At 33.5% G+C, this 16,197-nt stretch overlaps 4 protein-coding genes across 4 annotated transcripts; 2 read left to right on the forward strand and 2 right to left on the reverse strand.

Annotated features, from left to right (window-relative positions):
- Positions 2,916-3,317, forward strand: LOC104766229 (ethylene-responsive transcription factor ERF095-like). The gene has a single exon (XM_010490067.2). It carries the CDS (start codon positions 2,919-2,921, stop codon positions 3,315-3,317), a length of 399 nt encoding a protein of 132 aa, XP_010488369.1. The 5' UTR covers positions 2,916-2,918.
- On the reverse strand, positions 4,831-5,504 carry LOC104766230 (ethylene-responsive transcription factor ERF098-like). Its single transcript, XM_010490069.1, has one exon. It carries the CDS (start codon positions 5,440-5,442, stop codon positions 5,017-5,019), a length of 426 nt encoding a protein of 141 aa, XP_010488371.1. The 5' UTR covers positions 5,443-5,504; the 3' UTR covers positions 4,831-5,016.
- LOC104766231 (ethylene-responsive transcription factor ERF098-like) lies at positions 5,975-6,648 on the reverse strand. The gene has a single exon (XM_010490070.1). The coding sequence runs from the start codon at positions 6,584-6,586 to the stop codon at positions 6,161-6,163; it is 426 nt and encodes a 141-aa protein (XP_010488372.1). The 5' UTR covers positions 6,587-6,648; the 3' UTR covers positions 5,975-6,160.
- Positions 13,309-14,368, forward strand: LOC104766232 (ethylene-responsive transcription factor 1B-like). The gene has a single exon (XM_010490071.2). It carries the CDS (start codon positions 13,497-13,499, stop codon positions 14,163-14,165), a length of 669 nt encoding a protein of 222 aa, XP_010488373.1. The 5' UTR covers positions 13,309-13,496; the 3' UTR covers positions 14,166-14,368.

The raw sequence follows: 16,197 nt of genomic DNA on the forward strand, positions 1-16,197 counted from the left end.
GTTGGGAATAGGTGAGATTTATATGTTGACCAAAAAAAAAGATTAGTATATGCGTCTTCTTTTCCTAATACTGTATTATAAAATTTATTGTAGTATTTTTAGATTATTTTATTTAATTTATATTTTTATCTTTGAATTATTTGGGATTCATATATTATCATGCTTATAATTTTCTATTTTTTCTTTAATTATGTCAAATTAATTTTCATATAATTTCTCAACATTGATTGGTTGGTCATAAACCTTTCTTTTTTTTGCAAACATAATTGTTACCATTATTCATTCAATCCTAAAAAGAGATAACGAGTAAAAGCTCATCAACCTAATGAATGGATAAAATAGGCTAATCAAACACAAGCGTACAACAAACATAGATAGATAGATTGGAAAAACATAAATCGTTGTTGATAGATTCGTAGGAGCTCAAAGACTCTGACACCCTGGTTTGCGGAAAGGTTTAGAAAAATTGATTTGGCCACATACGTCACCAAAATGCTATTATTTTTTTGGTCAAGGGTCCTGAGAGAACTTCATGATGGGTGACCTTCCTAGAAGTGATTGTTGGAACTGTGTGAGTGAGGACAAAACACAGGAAAAGATCATTTGTTGATTTGTAGGATCGGTAAACAAGTTTTTAAAGCTTCCCAAACGTAACAAACCGGCCATCGAATATGGGTGGATCTACAAGCCGGGAATAGATGTAGGGTCCACTTAAGAAGGTGTGCCCATGTACTGAGAGTGGACATGGGCTAACTAAGCAAGGTGGCGGTTGAGGCATTACAGAAACAGAGGCTACATCATGGTGTGTCAAAGACACTTCCACGAATACATTGGGAAAGTTAACAGTAGTTACTATCAAAAAATTTTGTGACGTTAGAAAAAGGTTTTTACTTTCATTGGTTGTTGGTGCAAGCCATTTTGAGATAGAAAAAAGACGTGATCATTTTCTCTCCACATAGGAGGAGGGCAGAGCCGAGGTTCTCTCTATGGTGGAGAAGGTTAGACACAAGGTTATCTACCCAAGGGAGAAAGATGGAGGAGGTTGGACGCAAGGTTATCTCCCCAAGGGAGGAAAGTTCTTTCAATGGTGGAGGAGGTTGGACGCAAGGTTCTCTCCATAAGAGGGATGAAGGCGGAGCCGAGGTTTTTTCCATGGCAGTCATACATTGATTAGTATATTATATAATATATAAACACATTAAGCTAACTATTTTACTTTCACTTTGACATAGTTACTATCACAAATACATTGGAAAATTTAACATTAATTCTATCAAAAGATTTCGTGACGTTAGAAAAAGGGTTTTTACTTTCATTGGTTGTCGGAGCAAACCATTTTGAGATAGCAAAAAGACGTGAACATGTTCTCTCCACATAAAAGGAGGGCAAAGCCGAGGTTCTCTCTATGGTGGAGAAATTTGGACACAAGGTTATCTCCCCAAGAGAGGAAGGTGGAGGAGGTTGAAAGCAAGATTATCTCTCCAAGGGAGGAAGGCGTAGCCAAAGTTCTCTCCATGATGGGAGGTTGGACGCAAGGATTTCTCCATAAGGAATGAGGGCAGAGCCGAGATTTTCTCTATGGTGGTCATACATTATTATGATGATACATCATTGATTAGTATATTATGTAATATATTTTTTATTCAAAATGTTTTTTGAGTCAACAATTTTAGTAATTAAAAAACAATGCAGAAGTGAAAGTAAAATAGTTGGCTTAATATTTTTATATAGACATTTTCTAGGTGGTGATAAATAATATATTTATAACATAAAATATATTTAGGTGTAAAAAATACTCTTTTAATAGTAACATACATAAAAGATTTGTAAATGGATATAAATCAGTGTAATTTAATAAAAATAAAATTTATAAATAACATACAACAAATTTTAATATATTTTTGTTAAATTTAGTTTAATTTATAAAACAAGCCGCACATGGGGCGGGTCCTGTCTAGTTGTGTATAAAACTAACATATCTTGTTCACACGCTATATAACATAGAGAAACTCGATTACTTGATAGTGACATGCAAATAGTAGATTATGCTCAACGATCGTTTGTAAAAGAGCTATTCAACCAGCTCAAATGTCTCACGGTCGTAAGATCAATTTATGAAAAAAATATTTCATGTGAGATTTTAGAATATTTTCTTTTCGAATAAAATGTAAATTTTGTTAAATTATTTCTATATACAAAAAAAAAATCATACTCGATCATACATCTTAAGACACTAAGATTTTACCATATTTTACTTTTCATCTTCTGGTCAATGAATTGAATACATAGTGATTATACTGTATAACTAACCAAATAAAAGTAGTAAGCATGTTTAATTTATATTTTCTCTAATAGAAGTCACAAATGTGTCATATTTTTACATGCCATTTATAAGGCACCAAGATTCACACACATCTCTATGTGTTTGGTAATGATAGTCAAAATGAAATTTAAAAGGCTTGAGAATCTAATACACGTGCGGTCAAAGTTGACACGTGAGACAATTAATTGAGAGGCTGAGAGCTTCTTTGGTCCGTTGTCATAAAACTACTTTCTTTCAACTTAGCCGTCTCCTTGACCATCCAGATTCATTGGACTTCACTCACGGTCCCTACCTTTTAATTTTTACATTTTAGCCCCTTACTTCTTCCTAAATTATTATGTACACTGAGCAGCCACAATTGTTTGTCTGCCCGATAATTTCTCATACTCTTACGATGGCACTAATATAATGTAATTGCAATTTACTCCCATTATTTCAACTTCTATTTATTGAATTTAAAGGAGGCTTTTCAACACACACGTGCGTTAAAATAACGTCCACTAGATTCTCTAATAGAATCACATTACTTCCACGTATAAATTATCACTACTATCATCAACTCATGTACATGCAAAAACATAAAGGCTTTTCATATATGGAACGTAGAGAGTCGTCTAACACGAACGAGGTGAAATACAGAGGGGTAAGGAAGCGTCCGTGGGGGAAATATGCGGCTGAGATACGCGACTCGGCTAGACATGGTGCTCGTGTCTGGCTCGGAACGTTTAACACAGCTAAGGATGCGGCTCGGGCCTACGATAGAGCCGCTTTTGCCATGAGAGGCCAAAGGGCTGTTCTCAATTTCCCTCATGAGTACCCAATGATGGGGAACAGTCCAAGTGGAGGCCATGGGAATGTGGTGGCTTCTTCGTCGTCGGAATATAAAGGAGGAGGCGGTGGTAACGGGAAGGAAGTGATTGAGTTTGAGTATTTAGACGATAGTATATTGGAGGAGCTTTTAGATTATGGAGAGAATTATAACCAAGGCACTTAGAAATGATGCAAACCGTTAGATCCATTGTCACTAATTTGTTTTTTCTCCTTAAGTTGTTAGACCGTTACTACTCACTCACAATAAATTTTTGTGAAAAATATATTATTCTGTTTTGAATCCGGATAAGGACAGTACGTAACACACCACTGGCATATCTACTTGAGTTATATTTTTTGTAGTGAAGACTAAAGAGTATTCTTAATCATATTTTTTGTTTTCTGTAATCAAGTGTATCCTGTTATGTACTTATGTATCAATTTCCCCGGGAAATTCAAATTACTAGTTCACATTTCAAAAGTTGGTTGGTTGTTTTGTTTGGAAAAATAGATTTATATATACAGTATGATGTTATCAGTTTTGTTGGACTTAATTCTATATAGTAAACTGTGATACATATTTCTCGTTAATGAAGACAGCGTAGCATCATATAAACTATGGAGGTTTTCTATTTTCATGGACTTCATAATTGACTCCTACTTACGATATCATCCACCTAACTGGCAAACTAATTCTTACCTACGAACGGAACAAGAGTAGTAGTATTAGAACAGTAGAATTTTCTTTCTTACAAACCTAAAGACAATTCCTAAATTAAGGTCGTTCACAACTTCTCTCTTTTGGTTTATCATTATAATGAAAATATTACCTTTCCGTAATATGGTATTCAATATTTTTCAAAACAATGAGAGAGACATATAACAATTAGAAAAAAATAATAATAATAATAATAGTCGGTAAAAACAGAGAAAATTCTATATCAAGAATCATTGAAAATTAACCTTTCTCAATCTTTAGTCAAATTTCTTCCTTATGTTGGAAAGTGATGCAACTGATTCTTTACAATATTTATGTATTCTACTTATTTGATTAATCGTAGTATATAACTGTCTTTTTCAATACTAGGTATGATTCTTAGAGTTTTATAGGGTTTTCAGAATAGTCTACTTAGGTTTAGGAATTTTAGTAACACTTTATATTCTTTCCAATAAAATTTCAAAGATCTTAAAGACTTTATTTTTTATATTACGATTTTCATATTATAGTTTTCTCGTATAATTTTATAGTAGGGAACTAGGGATCATCACTACGTCAGTTGAAATAAGAACTGTTTTTTTTTCCTCTTTCTTAAACAATATTTGATATTCTAGATATATATCATGCTGATCGATCGGATGCGTTCATATTGTCACAAACTAAAGTTTACAAACAATATAGTTTTTTTCAGAGTAAGTAATAAAAAGTTTACGTAGAGATCTACGATGATGTTTTCTAGCTTTTGAGTTTTTACAAAGTCGATTTTCATATCCAAAGATGGTGAAAGTAAAGACATATCATATAATTATCTTAGATTATCTCGTTTAGCACACCGATATCAGTTCATCTGCATGTAAATCTTGTCTTACAAACTGATGAAGTTAAATCGTGTACTCTTTTTTTTTTACATTGAATCATCTATAACGCGACTTACATGCAGACAATTAATATAGGAAAATAATGAAGCTGGTGTACGCACTTAATTAAACCATCTAACGTTTATATTTCATGAAAACGCAAGGTACGCCTTATCTTACAACTTATGGTCGTGGCACGTTATAAAAATACCAAATCAAGTACTACAAAGCGAGCTACATGCACATAATGCACGTAGTAGCCACAATATATAGTGCCACATAAAATAACAAAACCAAACTAATCGTGATTAATTCCGTCTGTTCCTTTCTTCTGAATCAAGAAGTTCTTCAAGAACTCTATCGTCCAAGTACTCAAACTCGAAAACTTCTCTCTGGCTTTGTCGACTCACATTCGTAGAAGTTGAAGCCGATGACGAAGAAGAAGAAGAAGAAGCGTTAGGAGGGCGAAGCGAGTAGTCATCCATACGTGAATAATACTCATTAGGGAAGTTGAGTATAGCGAGATGACCCCTTAGGTTAAAGGCTGCTCGGTCATAAGCCCTCGCCGCCTCCTCCGCTGTCTCGAACGTACCGAGCCAAAGACGGGCACCGTTCCTTGACGGGTCTCGAATCTCTGCTGCAAATTTTCCCCAAGGCCTCCTTCGTACTCCCCGGAAACGAGCTTGCTTGTCATCTTGTGACTGGCTGTTGTTCCTCCTGTTTGAGCTCTCCATTAACTTTGGTGGTTCAAGATTGGCTTGCTTTGTAAGAGCTTGGTCAGCAATGTTGTTTAATAAGAGAGATCTATGGATGATGCCAGTATATAATGCGTCTAGCTATTTATATTAAAGGTTGGGTTTTCGCCGAGTNCCTCTTTCTTAAACAATATTTGATATTCTAGATATATATCATGCTGATCGATCGGATGCGTTCATATTGTCACAAACTAAAGTTTACAAACAATATAGTTTTTTTCAGAGTAAGTAATAAAAAGTTTACGTAGAGATCTACGATGATGTTTTCTAGCTTTTGAGTTTTTACAAAGTCGATTTTCATATCCAAAGATGGTGAAAGTAAAGACATATCATATAATTATCTTAGATTATCTCGTTTAGCACACCGATATCAGTTCATCTGCATGTAAATCTTGTCTTACAAACTGATGAAGTTAAATCGTGTACTCTTTTTTTTTTACATTGAATCATCTATAACGCGACTTACATGCAGACAATTAATATAGGAAAATAATGAAGCTGGTGTACGCACTTAATTAAACCATCTAACGTTTATATTTCATGAAAACGCAAGGTACGCCTTATCTTACAACTTATGGTCGTGGCACGTTATAAAAATACCAAATCAAGTACTACAAAGCGAGCTACATGCACATAATGCACGTAGTAGCCACAATATATAGTGCCACATAAAATAACAAAACCAAACTAATCGTGATTAATTCCGTCTGTTCCTTTCTTCTGAATCAAGAAGTTCTTCAAGAACTCTATCGTCCAAGTACTCAAACTCGAAAACTTCTCTCTGGCTTTGTCGACTCACATTCGTAGAAGTTGAAGCCGATGACGAAGAAGAAGAAGAAGAAGCGTTAGGAGGGCGAAGCGAGTAGTCATCCATACGTGAATAATACTCATTAGGGAAGTTGAGTATAGCGAGATGACCCCTTAGGTTAAAGGCTGCTCGGTCATAAGCCCTCGCCGCCTCCTCCGCTGTCTCGAACGTACCGAGCCAAAGACGGGCACCGTTCCTTGACGGGTCTCGAATCTCTGCTGCAAATTTTCCCCAAGGCCTCCTTCGTACTCCCCGGAAACGAGCTTGCTTGTCATCTTGTGACTGGCTGTTGTTCCTCCTGTTTGAGCTCTCCATTAACTTTGGTGGTTCAAGATTGGCTTGCTTTGTAAGAGCTTGGTCAGCAATGTTGTTTAATAAGAGAGATCTATGGATGATGCCAGTATATAATGCGTCTAGCTATTTATATTAAAGGTTGGGTTTTCGCCGAGTCAGAATCGACGTTCGTTTTCATGTGACTTGACGATTCTTTGGTTGACTGTTCTTTCCATTTATACCCTTTCTATTATTTTTATTGATTTAGTTATATTTTATGCATTAATAATAATATAATATATCGTCGTTGTCTCATTCAGGAAGGTTCCATCTGCTGCACAAACCAACTTTGGTGGTTGTTCTTAATTAGTTCTTGACTCTAGAGTGAACTAAATTGTAACTTAGGTAGAAATAGTCGTAGTATCGGTAATCTAGGATTCTAATAATCTTCACAACAGTAATTTTAATATGTTCGCAAATATTAAGATCTGAAGTCCATAGAATATAGACAAAGCATAATTTAACCAAAGTAATTAAGTACCATTTATGCCCAATCCCGTAAGTCCTACGCATTCAATGACGACAGGCTAACATGTATCCTTTACATCAAAATTGGCAATTTAATGTAATTAAAAATTCGATCTTCAACAAAAATGGAAAACTTATTCTAAAGTTTTCTTGTACACTAGGAATACATTTTTCATGTCGTTCTTGCGCAAATAAACATTACAACATTTGTGTGTGGACATAGGACATCGAGAGAGAGACCAAATATAAAAATCTAAGAATTAATTATTATAAATCCCTGAATTAAAAGTGTATTTGACCTTCTTGTTAAAAAAAAAGTGTATTTGACCATTCTGCCACATTGTTTATCTTTTGTTCTTTTTTGTTGATGGTAATGTCTTATTCTTCTATATAACTCAAACTAATAAATAGTCATCGTCTCTTTACATTTTATCATATGTCCCATATCATCCAATTTCTCTTAAAACAAATTATGTTTCACTAATTCTTTTACGAACATAACAAACAAAAAATGGTTACTCGCACTCTACAAATGGAGTCAAACGCAAGATTATTAAAATTACTGAATATATATATATATATATAGCTTTATATCTTGTAAATATCAAATCAATGTTTATATGTCTGATTATGTTTGCACTTTCTTTTACCCAAATTGTGAGATGTCTCTTTTGCCTTAATCTTTTCAATCAGGGATGGGATTCTGATTTGCCAAAACTGGAATATTATATTTTGTTCGAACTTTACAATTGATGTTACATGAGTTCTGATTCCGACGCTATCTTTGAACATTTTGGTGTTTTTTTCCCTTTCATAGTACAATATCTACAATAGTGTGATATTTAATTATTGTCAATTTTTTAAGAGTGATCCAGGGAAGATTTGGTAACTCACTTAGTAACTGAAAATTTGCACCGTTGTTAGATTTTACCCATCGTTTTTCTAGTCATGACCAGCTTTTGATAATATGTGGTGCGGTCTACAAATGTATATCATCATCCTAGATTACTTATAATAATTCGAACTCGTAGCTAATAGGAGGACTAATACAACATTCCATTTCATCCGTTGAGTGAAATTGCACTTGGATAGTTCCGTTATTTATGAAAAATTTAGATTCATAGAAATAGATTTTTTTTTCAATATCTAATTCGCATGAGTTATAGCGGGACTTTAGTTTTTGTTCAATTCTAAGAGGATTTTTTCTTTTTTTCCTAAAACTAAGTTTGTGAATTTTAACATGATCTATCAGTTTACAAACACAAAAGAAAAAAACTCAATTATCATAAAACTATTGTCACAACTAACAACATAATATAATTAACCACAAACTCCTATATATACATATGTCCATCTAGTCAAGTGAAGATGGATTAAATATATTTCTATATCGAAATTCAAACAAATCTTCTTTTTTTTAAGAAACTCTTTTAAATACACATGATAAGCTTATGAATTAATTACTGTTTATTTTTATTTTTGAAAGAATTAACGACTGTTCAGCTTTGAGGGTTTGGTGTTTAGCTAAACCGTCAACTCCTTTACGGCAACATTTAAACAAGTTTTAGTCATATGTATGTTTAGCAAAACACTTTTCTAAACATGACTCAGATAATTGCAATTTGGCGATGACTCAGAATGTCAAAAAAGTATCTTTTGGAGATTATACTATAAAGTCTATAATATAAACTTAATCTTGGTCAAACGATGCCACTTTTATATAATGTCCCTTCAGAGTTTAGACTCAGTTCTTTTGACAAAGCAAAGGAACTGAATGGATATATTTTCCCGGCTGACCTTTATTTTACTGACCAATAATATTAAGAGACAAATCCACCTTTTGATTCGTCGAAATGTCTTTTATTTTACTTACCAAACAAATTCAAGATCCAAGTTTGTAAGATACTGCAAATAAGTCAAATTATATTAGAAGCTGTTTGTAACAATTTGTTCTTACTTTATTTTCTGTTCACATCTATAATATAAAATAAATAAATAAATTGCAAATCATAGATACGATTGCAAAAAGTCTTTTCTTCTTTTCTTTTTGTGAAATGACTATGAAGATTTATATATACTATTATAGACTATATATGGTCTTTTTTACGTTGGACTATATATAGTATTATAAAAACATTCGACTATATATATATTCTTATTATACAATCGTAAAAACGAGTCTTATTATATTATCATGTTATAGACTATATTGTGCTTTTTACGTGGGAGAATATTGGTTATTTTACTATAGTCATATATAGAACATATGGGCAATACTTAATTAGCAAACCAAATAATAAATGAAGAGTGATATAATTTTTTTCTTTTCTAGAAATATCCGTCTTAAGTCGTAACATCAAGCATCCCATTATATATTCTCTTTGTCACACAAACGTATATATTAATGGTCATCTTGCACCATTCGTTATCATTAAATATGCAATGGACCATAATCTGTTTGGTGAAAGTTTTAAGTTGTTCTATTTACGCATTAACCTCAACTTTTGGGATATTGGTAACTCCAAAGATATGATATAAAGTGGATGGAAAGCATCAAGCCAAGAAAAGTAATGGACTATTGCAAAATGCCATGACCTTGAAAGGCAACTGAAATCGTTGGGGGATAGTATTTGGGTCTTGGGGGTGTGGGCACGACATTTGCAGGTCAAGAATGGTTCGTTGGTCGTTTATTAACATTAGCAGTTCAAGGATGATTCGTCGATAGTAGTTGGGTCATGTTGTTTGGTTAAATCGCCAAAATACTGGGCCTGAGCATGGGTCAGGGCCAAATCAGTGTCATCCAATTTCACAATGCCAATTATATTAATTTGAGTAGTGAATTAAGAGAATAATTACATATTTATACAATTAGATTCAGCTCCATCGAACTGTAGACAACTTTTATGTTTAAACTTTAAACAAAAAAACCTTACAAGTATTAGTTGTGGCGCAATTATAATTTTCTACATTTGTGACAACAAAATTAAACTTATGTTATTATGGTTCTCTTCTACAAGTAATAGTATTACATAAACTGTTTTTTTTAAGCTCGCATTTTTTTTTTGCTTTGCACCCTAAAATGTTGGACTAACCATGTATATATAAAAAAACTTAGAAAAAATAACTTTAATTTTCCGGCTGACGTTTCTTAGATATTTGCTCTACTAAATATATTTACGAGGGGTATTATTATGTTCATGTAAAGAAAAAAAGAAAAAAAAACGCACAAAGCTTGATGATCAGTGGAACCACCGTACATAAACTCCTCTCAAAATTGGTTTGCTACAAATCAATTTTTCCAGTAACTAAATCAAAATATTTCATGCTCATATCACGTGGCTTAACATATATATTGACCTGAAATCTGAAATTCATCTTGTTTTTAATCGAAGTGGAAAATACTGGAGAGAAAGTACTATAGAAAACTTTTCCCATTAAACACTTTAATATATTTATAAGAAAAATCATGAAGAAACTTAAAAATAAATAAATAAATACTTGATATGACATATAAAAAAAAATATGGCTATAAGAAATACAAATAAAATGACCACGTACCATGAATGTGTAGCTATCTCCTTACGCCTAACACCTTAGTCAAAATTGAATGCTTCCTAGACTTTGTTTTCTTTCATTTTTGATTTGACTAATACTCTTTTTATATTTGCCTATAGTTTTATATCAAACCGTTTCTGCATTTGGCTAAGATGTTCTTAACTATTTTATGTATATGATCAGCATCTATTTAATGATGAGATATCAATCACAAAACTCAAAATTTTGAATCACGAAGAATGGTACTAGAAATTTTAGTAAAACTTGTTCCTTTTCCTATATGAAGTATTGATAATATCGAATAACTATCATAATTTATTTGTCAATTTATGATTATTTAGCAACAGATATGAAAACATAATTATTCTTGGGTTTACTTTTCTGATGTATTTAAATCAATTAATTTATTAGTTTTTGTACGTATATGAAATTTAAAGTAATAAAGCCAAAAAAAGTTACAATGTCCATGTTTGAGGTTTAAAATAAAGCCAAGAACTTTGAACACGTGCGGGATACCAAATAATCAGTTGTGTGGCTTCTTTTGGAAAGCATTAAGAAAGAATAAATAAATTTGTATCCTGTTCGGGTCAGGAATCAGGATGCATGTGAATATGTGATGATGTGTAGTGTTCTCTTCCAATTTGATTATAGTTTTGACGTGTGCTATGCTATTACCGCGTGACAAAGTATACAGTTTCCTCAAACGTTACACCAAGATCTCTGGTTAACAAACAAAATTTGGATAATAAGGTCTAGATCTGAAAACGTTTTATTCTGATCTGGATTTGTAAACTGGATTTCAGATGTCGTCGGCTTGGATCACACTTAGTCTTATCTTTATAAACATATGCAACTTGATACCAATGGCTCTAACTTGGTCACCTATGCATAATGTCATGCATTCTTAGCATGGCCAATGATGACATTTGCGCAACCATTGCGTTTTTGCTCTTTCGTGCCTAATGTATCTCTGACTTATGGAGTGAGTGTAGAAAATATTGGAGAACATTTCAGTCTCCTCAACGTTCTTTTGTATATTAAGTGTCTAACAAATAAATTAATCCTAACATATATTGAATGAACTGAAGTACAATAAATTTGCTAAGCTAATTTGAATTTACCTAAAGTAACTCGGATTAAGAGCTCCAATTTGGCTAATGTACACTAAATATAAGATAATTTATAATATAAGATTAACATAAGTAGAGAATGTAACAAAAAAAAAGAAGAAACCATAAATAATGATAGAAACTTGGGACATGAAGCATCTTTTTTGCTTTGAGAAAGAGTTGAAAGCAAATAAAGCCAAATTTTCTTCTAAACATGAGATGGCTCAAAGTTATTTGTTGCTTGGGGTTCAAGGGGGCATGTATCTTTGACTCCTTCCAACCAACCATTTTATTTTACCTTGCTTTTGGGCCATAAAGTTTTTAAAAAATAATAATTAAGAATAGACTCCTAAGATTATAGGATAATATGATTTGATATTTATGTAATCATAATTGCAACGCCAAAGCATAAAAATTCTCTAGTTGAGTTGATCCAGCGGTTATTTTGGATTATGGCATATAATCATTTTCACATCGATCTTGTTATTTCTATACATGTGGAATGTGAACTTCCGCAATTATTTTGTTTTGCTCTTAAGATAAAGATATATGGACTCTACTACATAGATAGTTTTGTAATTAGAAAATAGGAAAAGTTTATTTACACAGAAAAAAATCTTAATATTTTAGTCAACTGGTTTTTTACTAACATCATTATCGTATTTCGTTCGTTTAGTCAAATTGATTTGAATGTGCTATGTAGATTGATTAAACTTATGATATATATATATATATATATATCATATATATATTTATAATCGCGACTTCTTTTTTTTTTAAGCATCATCATCAATATTTCACTTGCAAAATGTAATCTTGGTCACCAGTCCACACCATAATATTATCGTGGCATATTTGAGGCTCTCCATAAATTGGTCGTCACAAGTGTTTTTGTATATGGTTCATCTGTTTTGTTTTTTTTTTATGATTCATAATTTGCCCGTAATTAAAAAAAAATATATTTTACTTTTTTCTAAATTGTTTAACATTTAAACATAAAAAAATTTATGTATGAAAAAAGTACCTCTAAAAATATTTTACATTTACTATATATAAATGACAAGACAATATTTACGTTATAGTGCCAATGATACAGTTTACTTCTACTTTTGTATAAATCTTTTATAGTTTGTAGCATGTATATTTATATCTTACCTTATACTAAATATGGATCAAAAAGTACCAAAAATTTCGATGAATCATGTGATGATAAGAACGAAATGATACACTTAACCTAAACTATTCATTCATTTACACTTGACGATTAAAAAACATCAACCACCTTTCAATATGAAGACTACCAAAATAACAGTATACAAACAAATTTTGAGATAAAGTAAACAATATACATTAATTTTCTCATAATCTCACTTAGTTAAAATTCAAGACACCAAGAACTACTAATACTCAAAATAAAAACGTTTCAAAAGCAATCATATATCAAAGATCACACGAGGAGAAAAAAAAATTGCAAAATGTCTTTGCTCGAATCTTCCACGAAGCAACCTTAATTCTTCATTTGAATGTGTAGTTAAAAAAAGATCCTAAAGTACCATTTCACCCAATCTTACATGACATTTCTCTTTCACGTAAGACAGTGAAAACTCATGTCTAATTTGGACATTTGCATTTACTTACTCACTCTTATTCTCTCTATATATAGACCTTGTCAAGCCACTAACGATCCTCTAACTGAAAACAGAGTAGTCTACAAAACAGAGTAGTAAGAAAAACAGAGTATTTTTCTCTCCGGTCTCTACATGGATCCATATTTTGTTCAGTCACCTTTCTCTGGCTTCTCGCCGGAATATTCTATCGGATCTTCTCCGGAATCTTTCTCCTCCTCCTCCTCCTCTTCTTCCAACAACTACTCTCTCCCCTTCAACGAGAACGACTCAGAGGAAATGCTTCTCTACGGTCTCATCGAGCAATCCACGCAACAAAACTTCATCGCAGACCTTCCGTTCAAGTCCGAGGAAGAGACCGGTAGCTCAAGAAAGACAGAGAAGTCTTATAGAGGCGTAAGACGACGTCCATGGGGGAAGTTCGCAGCGGAGATAAGAGATTCAACACGAAGCGGTATTCGAGTTTGGCTCGGAACGTTCGAAAGCGCGGAAGAGGCGGCTCTGGCCTACGATCAAGCGGCTTATTCGATGAGAGGGTCGTCGGCGATTCTTAATTTTCCGGCGGAGAGAGTTCAAGAATCTCTTTTGGAGATTAAGTATAGCTACGAGGAAGGTTGTTCTCCGGTTGTGGCGTTGAAGAGGAAACACTCGATGAGAAGGAGAATGACAAGTAGAAAGACTAAAGACAATGACTTTGATCAAAGCTCCGTGAAGTTAGATAATGTTGTTGTCTTTGAGGATTTGGGAGAACAGTACCTTGAGGAGCTTTTGGGTTCTTCTGAAAATAGTAGTGGGACTTGGTGAAAAGATTAGGTTTTGTGTTAGGGCCCTTAATGTTATAGTGGTTTGATTAATTTTATCCCCTAATATTTATGTTTCTTGTGTTTTGTAATTTTGCAACAATGTTTGATTCTTAATTTTTTTTTTGTGGTACTTGACTTTCTCAAGATAGTGTAAAAGTCTTTGTGTCTTATTCAACTAGAGAGAAAAATCTCATTTTTCTTATTTATCGTAATGAGGCTATTCTTTAAGCATGTGTTGTTAGAGTATTCAAACATGTTTTAATTTTAAAAAGAATCTTTGAATGAAAACAAAACAAATAGATATAAATTAAGGCTTCTAATTATAATAAAAATAAGAATCAAATAGTTCAAAATGGTCATGTAATCATAATAATATACAAAGACAGTTCTTCTTCTTCTTCTTTTTTTTTTCTTTTTTTTTTCTTTTTTTTTTAATATGCATAAATGTTTCGAAATTTGGATTTGGAAACGGTATCTATATGTATTGAGGATTGAGGAGCGACCTAAACGGCTAAATCCAATAATATAAGTTGAAGTGTTTGTATTAAATAGACCCCAACTGAAAAAGATGGTCAGGTGGTCTAATGAAAATCGTGACTTGACTTCCTCTCATTAGGTGGCATCTTCTAGATTTTTTGTGCTATTTTCCCCATTTTTTTTGTTTATTATTTAAGGAAGCAATGGACTAGATTCTTTTGTGAAAACTAATAAGGCTAGGTGATTGATTATCTAAGAATAATTGAATAATAATATAAAATATTAAAATTTTTTTTTTTTTTCACTGAAAATATATTGATAATATTGATAAGTTTGTTTTCAACAAAACAAGTAGGATAGTCATCGACTCCCCGGAAAGGTTAAAAGAATGGGACCTATTCTGGGACATACGCCCAAAAGAGGGAAGCGAAAGCCGGCGAACAACATAATGTCCCCAGAAACAACAGCCGGAGGAAGAAAAGATTTCCCCGGAAACTAAACCTCAAACAAGGGAAGCGATATAAGCTAAAAATACAATTCAGAACTTTTAAACTCAATTCGAAAGAGCACATAACCTTACACCAATAACAAAAGCAAAAAGACTTTTAACTGAAACGAGATAGATACCAAGAAAGCAAAGCGTCGCCCTCTTCTTTACAAGAAACCAGTGAATGAGATTTATCATAGATGCCCCAGGCCAAACAAATGATAACATCTACCTCTTCCTATCATAATGAGAGCCAATCTCTCCAAAACAAGACCTCTAAACCCGACAAGCAAGACCCATAATTGGAGAACAACTACGCTTGACTTTCGGATACGACGACGACGACATCAACGCCAAAGAACGCCTAAATAAGAAGCCTTCCAAAAAGCTAGCAGACCTAAACAGGACTCAAAAGCAGAGACAAGGAAAGAAGTCTAACCCCACGATTCACACCATTCTCAAAGGCGAGAACGACAACACGAGCCGGCTAACACCCACAAAGACCCGCAACCAACACTAAGAAGAGAGACCACCTGCAACTAAGGAGACTATACCCAATTTCAGAACAATTTGCCTTTCTCTTGGAACGAGAACGAGCTAAAAAGAACCGATGGCTAAATCAAAGGGATAAGGAGAGCGGAAAGACAAAGGCTGGACTGACCAGAGCCCAAATCCAACCTCTATCGGCGCGGCATAGAAGCGATTGCAAACACCAGGGAACCAGATCTAGATCGGGGAGCTAAATGGCGATATGACTTGATTTACACCGAAGATCCATCAGGTCCAACCTCCATTCTCTTCACGAGAACCACCCAAACAAAATTCTGTCCCCTCGACCGCTCCACACAAACTCAAAACCACTACTTGACAGAGAACTACGGAACCCCAATCGAAAGCCAAAAGAACTGTAAACCAAAGGCAAAGCTAAAGATAGACTAAAGAACCCTCTCACGGTAGAGGCGAGGAGCGCCGACCACCAGAAAAGGCGAAGGCAGATCTGAAGACTGTTAACGGCTAGGGCGAACTTGGTTGTTGAGAGAGGAAATATGTTTTTTTTTTTTTTTTTTTT

The sequence above is a fragment of the Camelina sativa genome, chromosome 19 (assembly GCF_000633955.1).
Source record: "Camelina sativa cultivar DH55 chromosome 19, Cs, whole genome shotgun sequence".
Lineage (NCBI taxonomy): Eukaryota > Viridiplantae > Streptophyta > Magnoliopsida > Brassicales > Brassicaceae > Camelina > Camelina sativa.

Coding starts and splice junctions, on each gene's coding strand:
- LOC104766230 (XM_010490069.1), bottom strand. CDS start 5,442: ATGGAGAGCTCAAACAGGAGGAACAACAGCCAGTCACAAGATGACAAG.
- LOC104766232 (XM_010490071.2), top strand. CDS start 13,497: ATGGATCCATATTTTGTTCAGTCACCTTTCTCTGGCTTCTCGCCGGAA.
- LOC104766229 (XM_010490067.2), top strand. CDS start 2,919: ATGGAACGTAGAGAGTCGTCTAACACGAACGAGGTGAAATACAGAGGG.
- LOC104766231 (XM_010490070.1), bottom strand. CDS start 6,586: ATGGAGAGCTCAAACAGGAGGAACAACAGCCAGTCACAAGATGACAAG.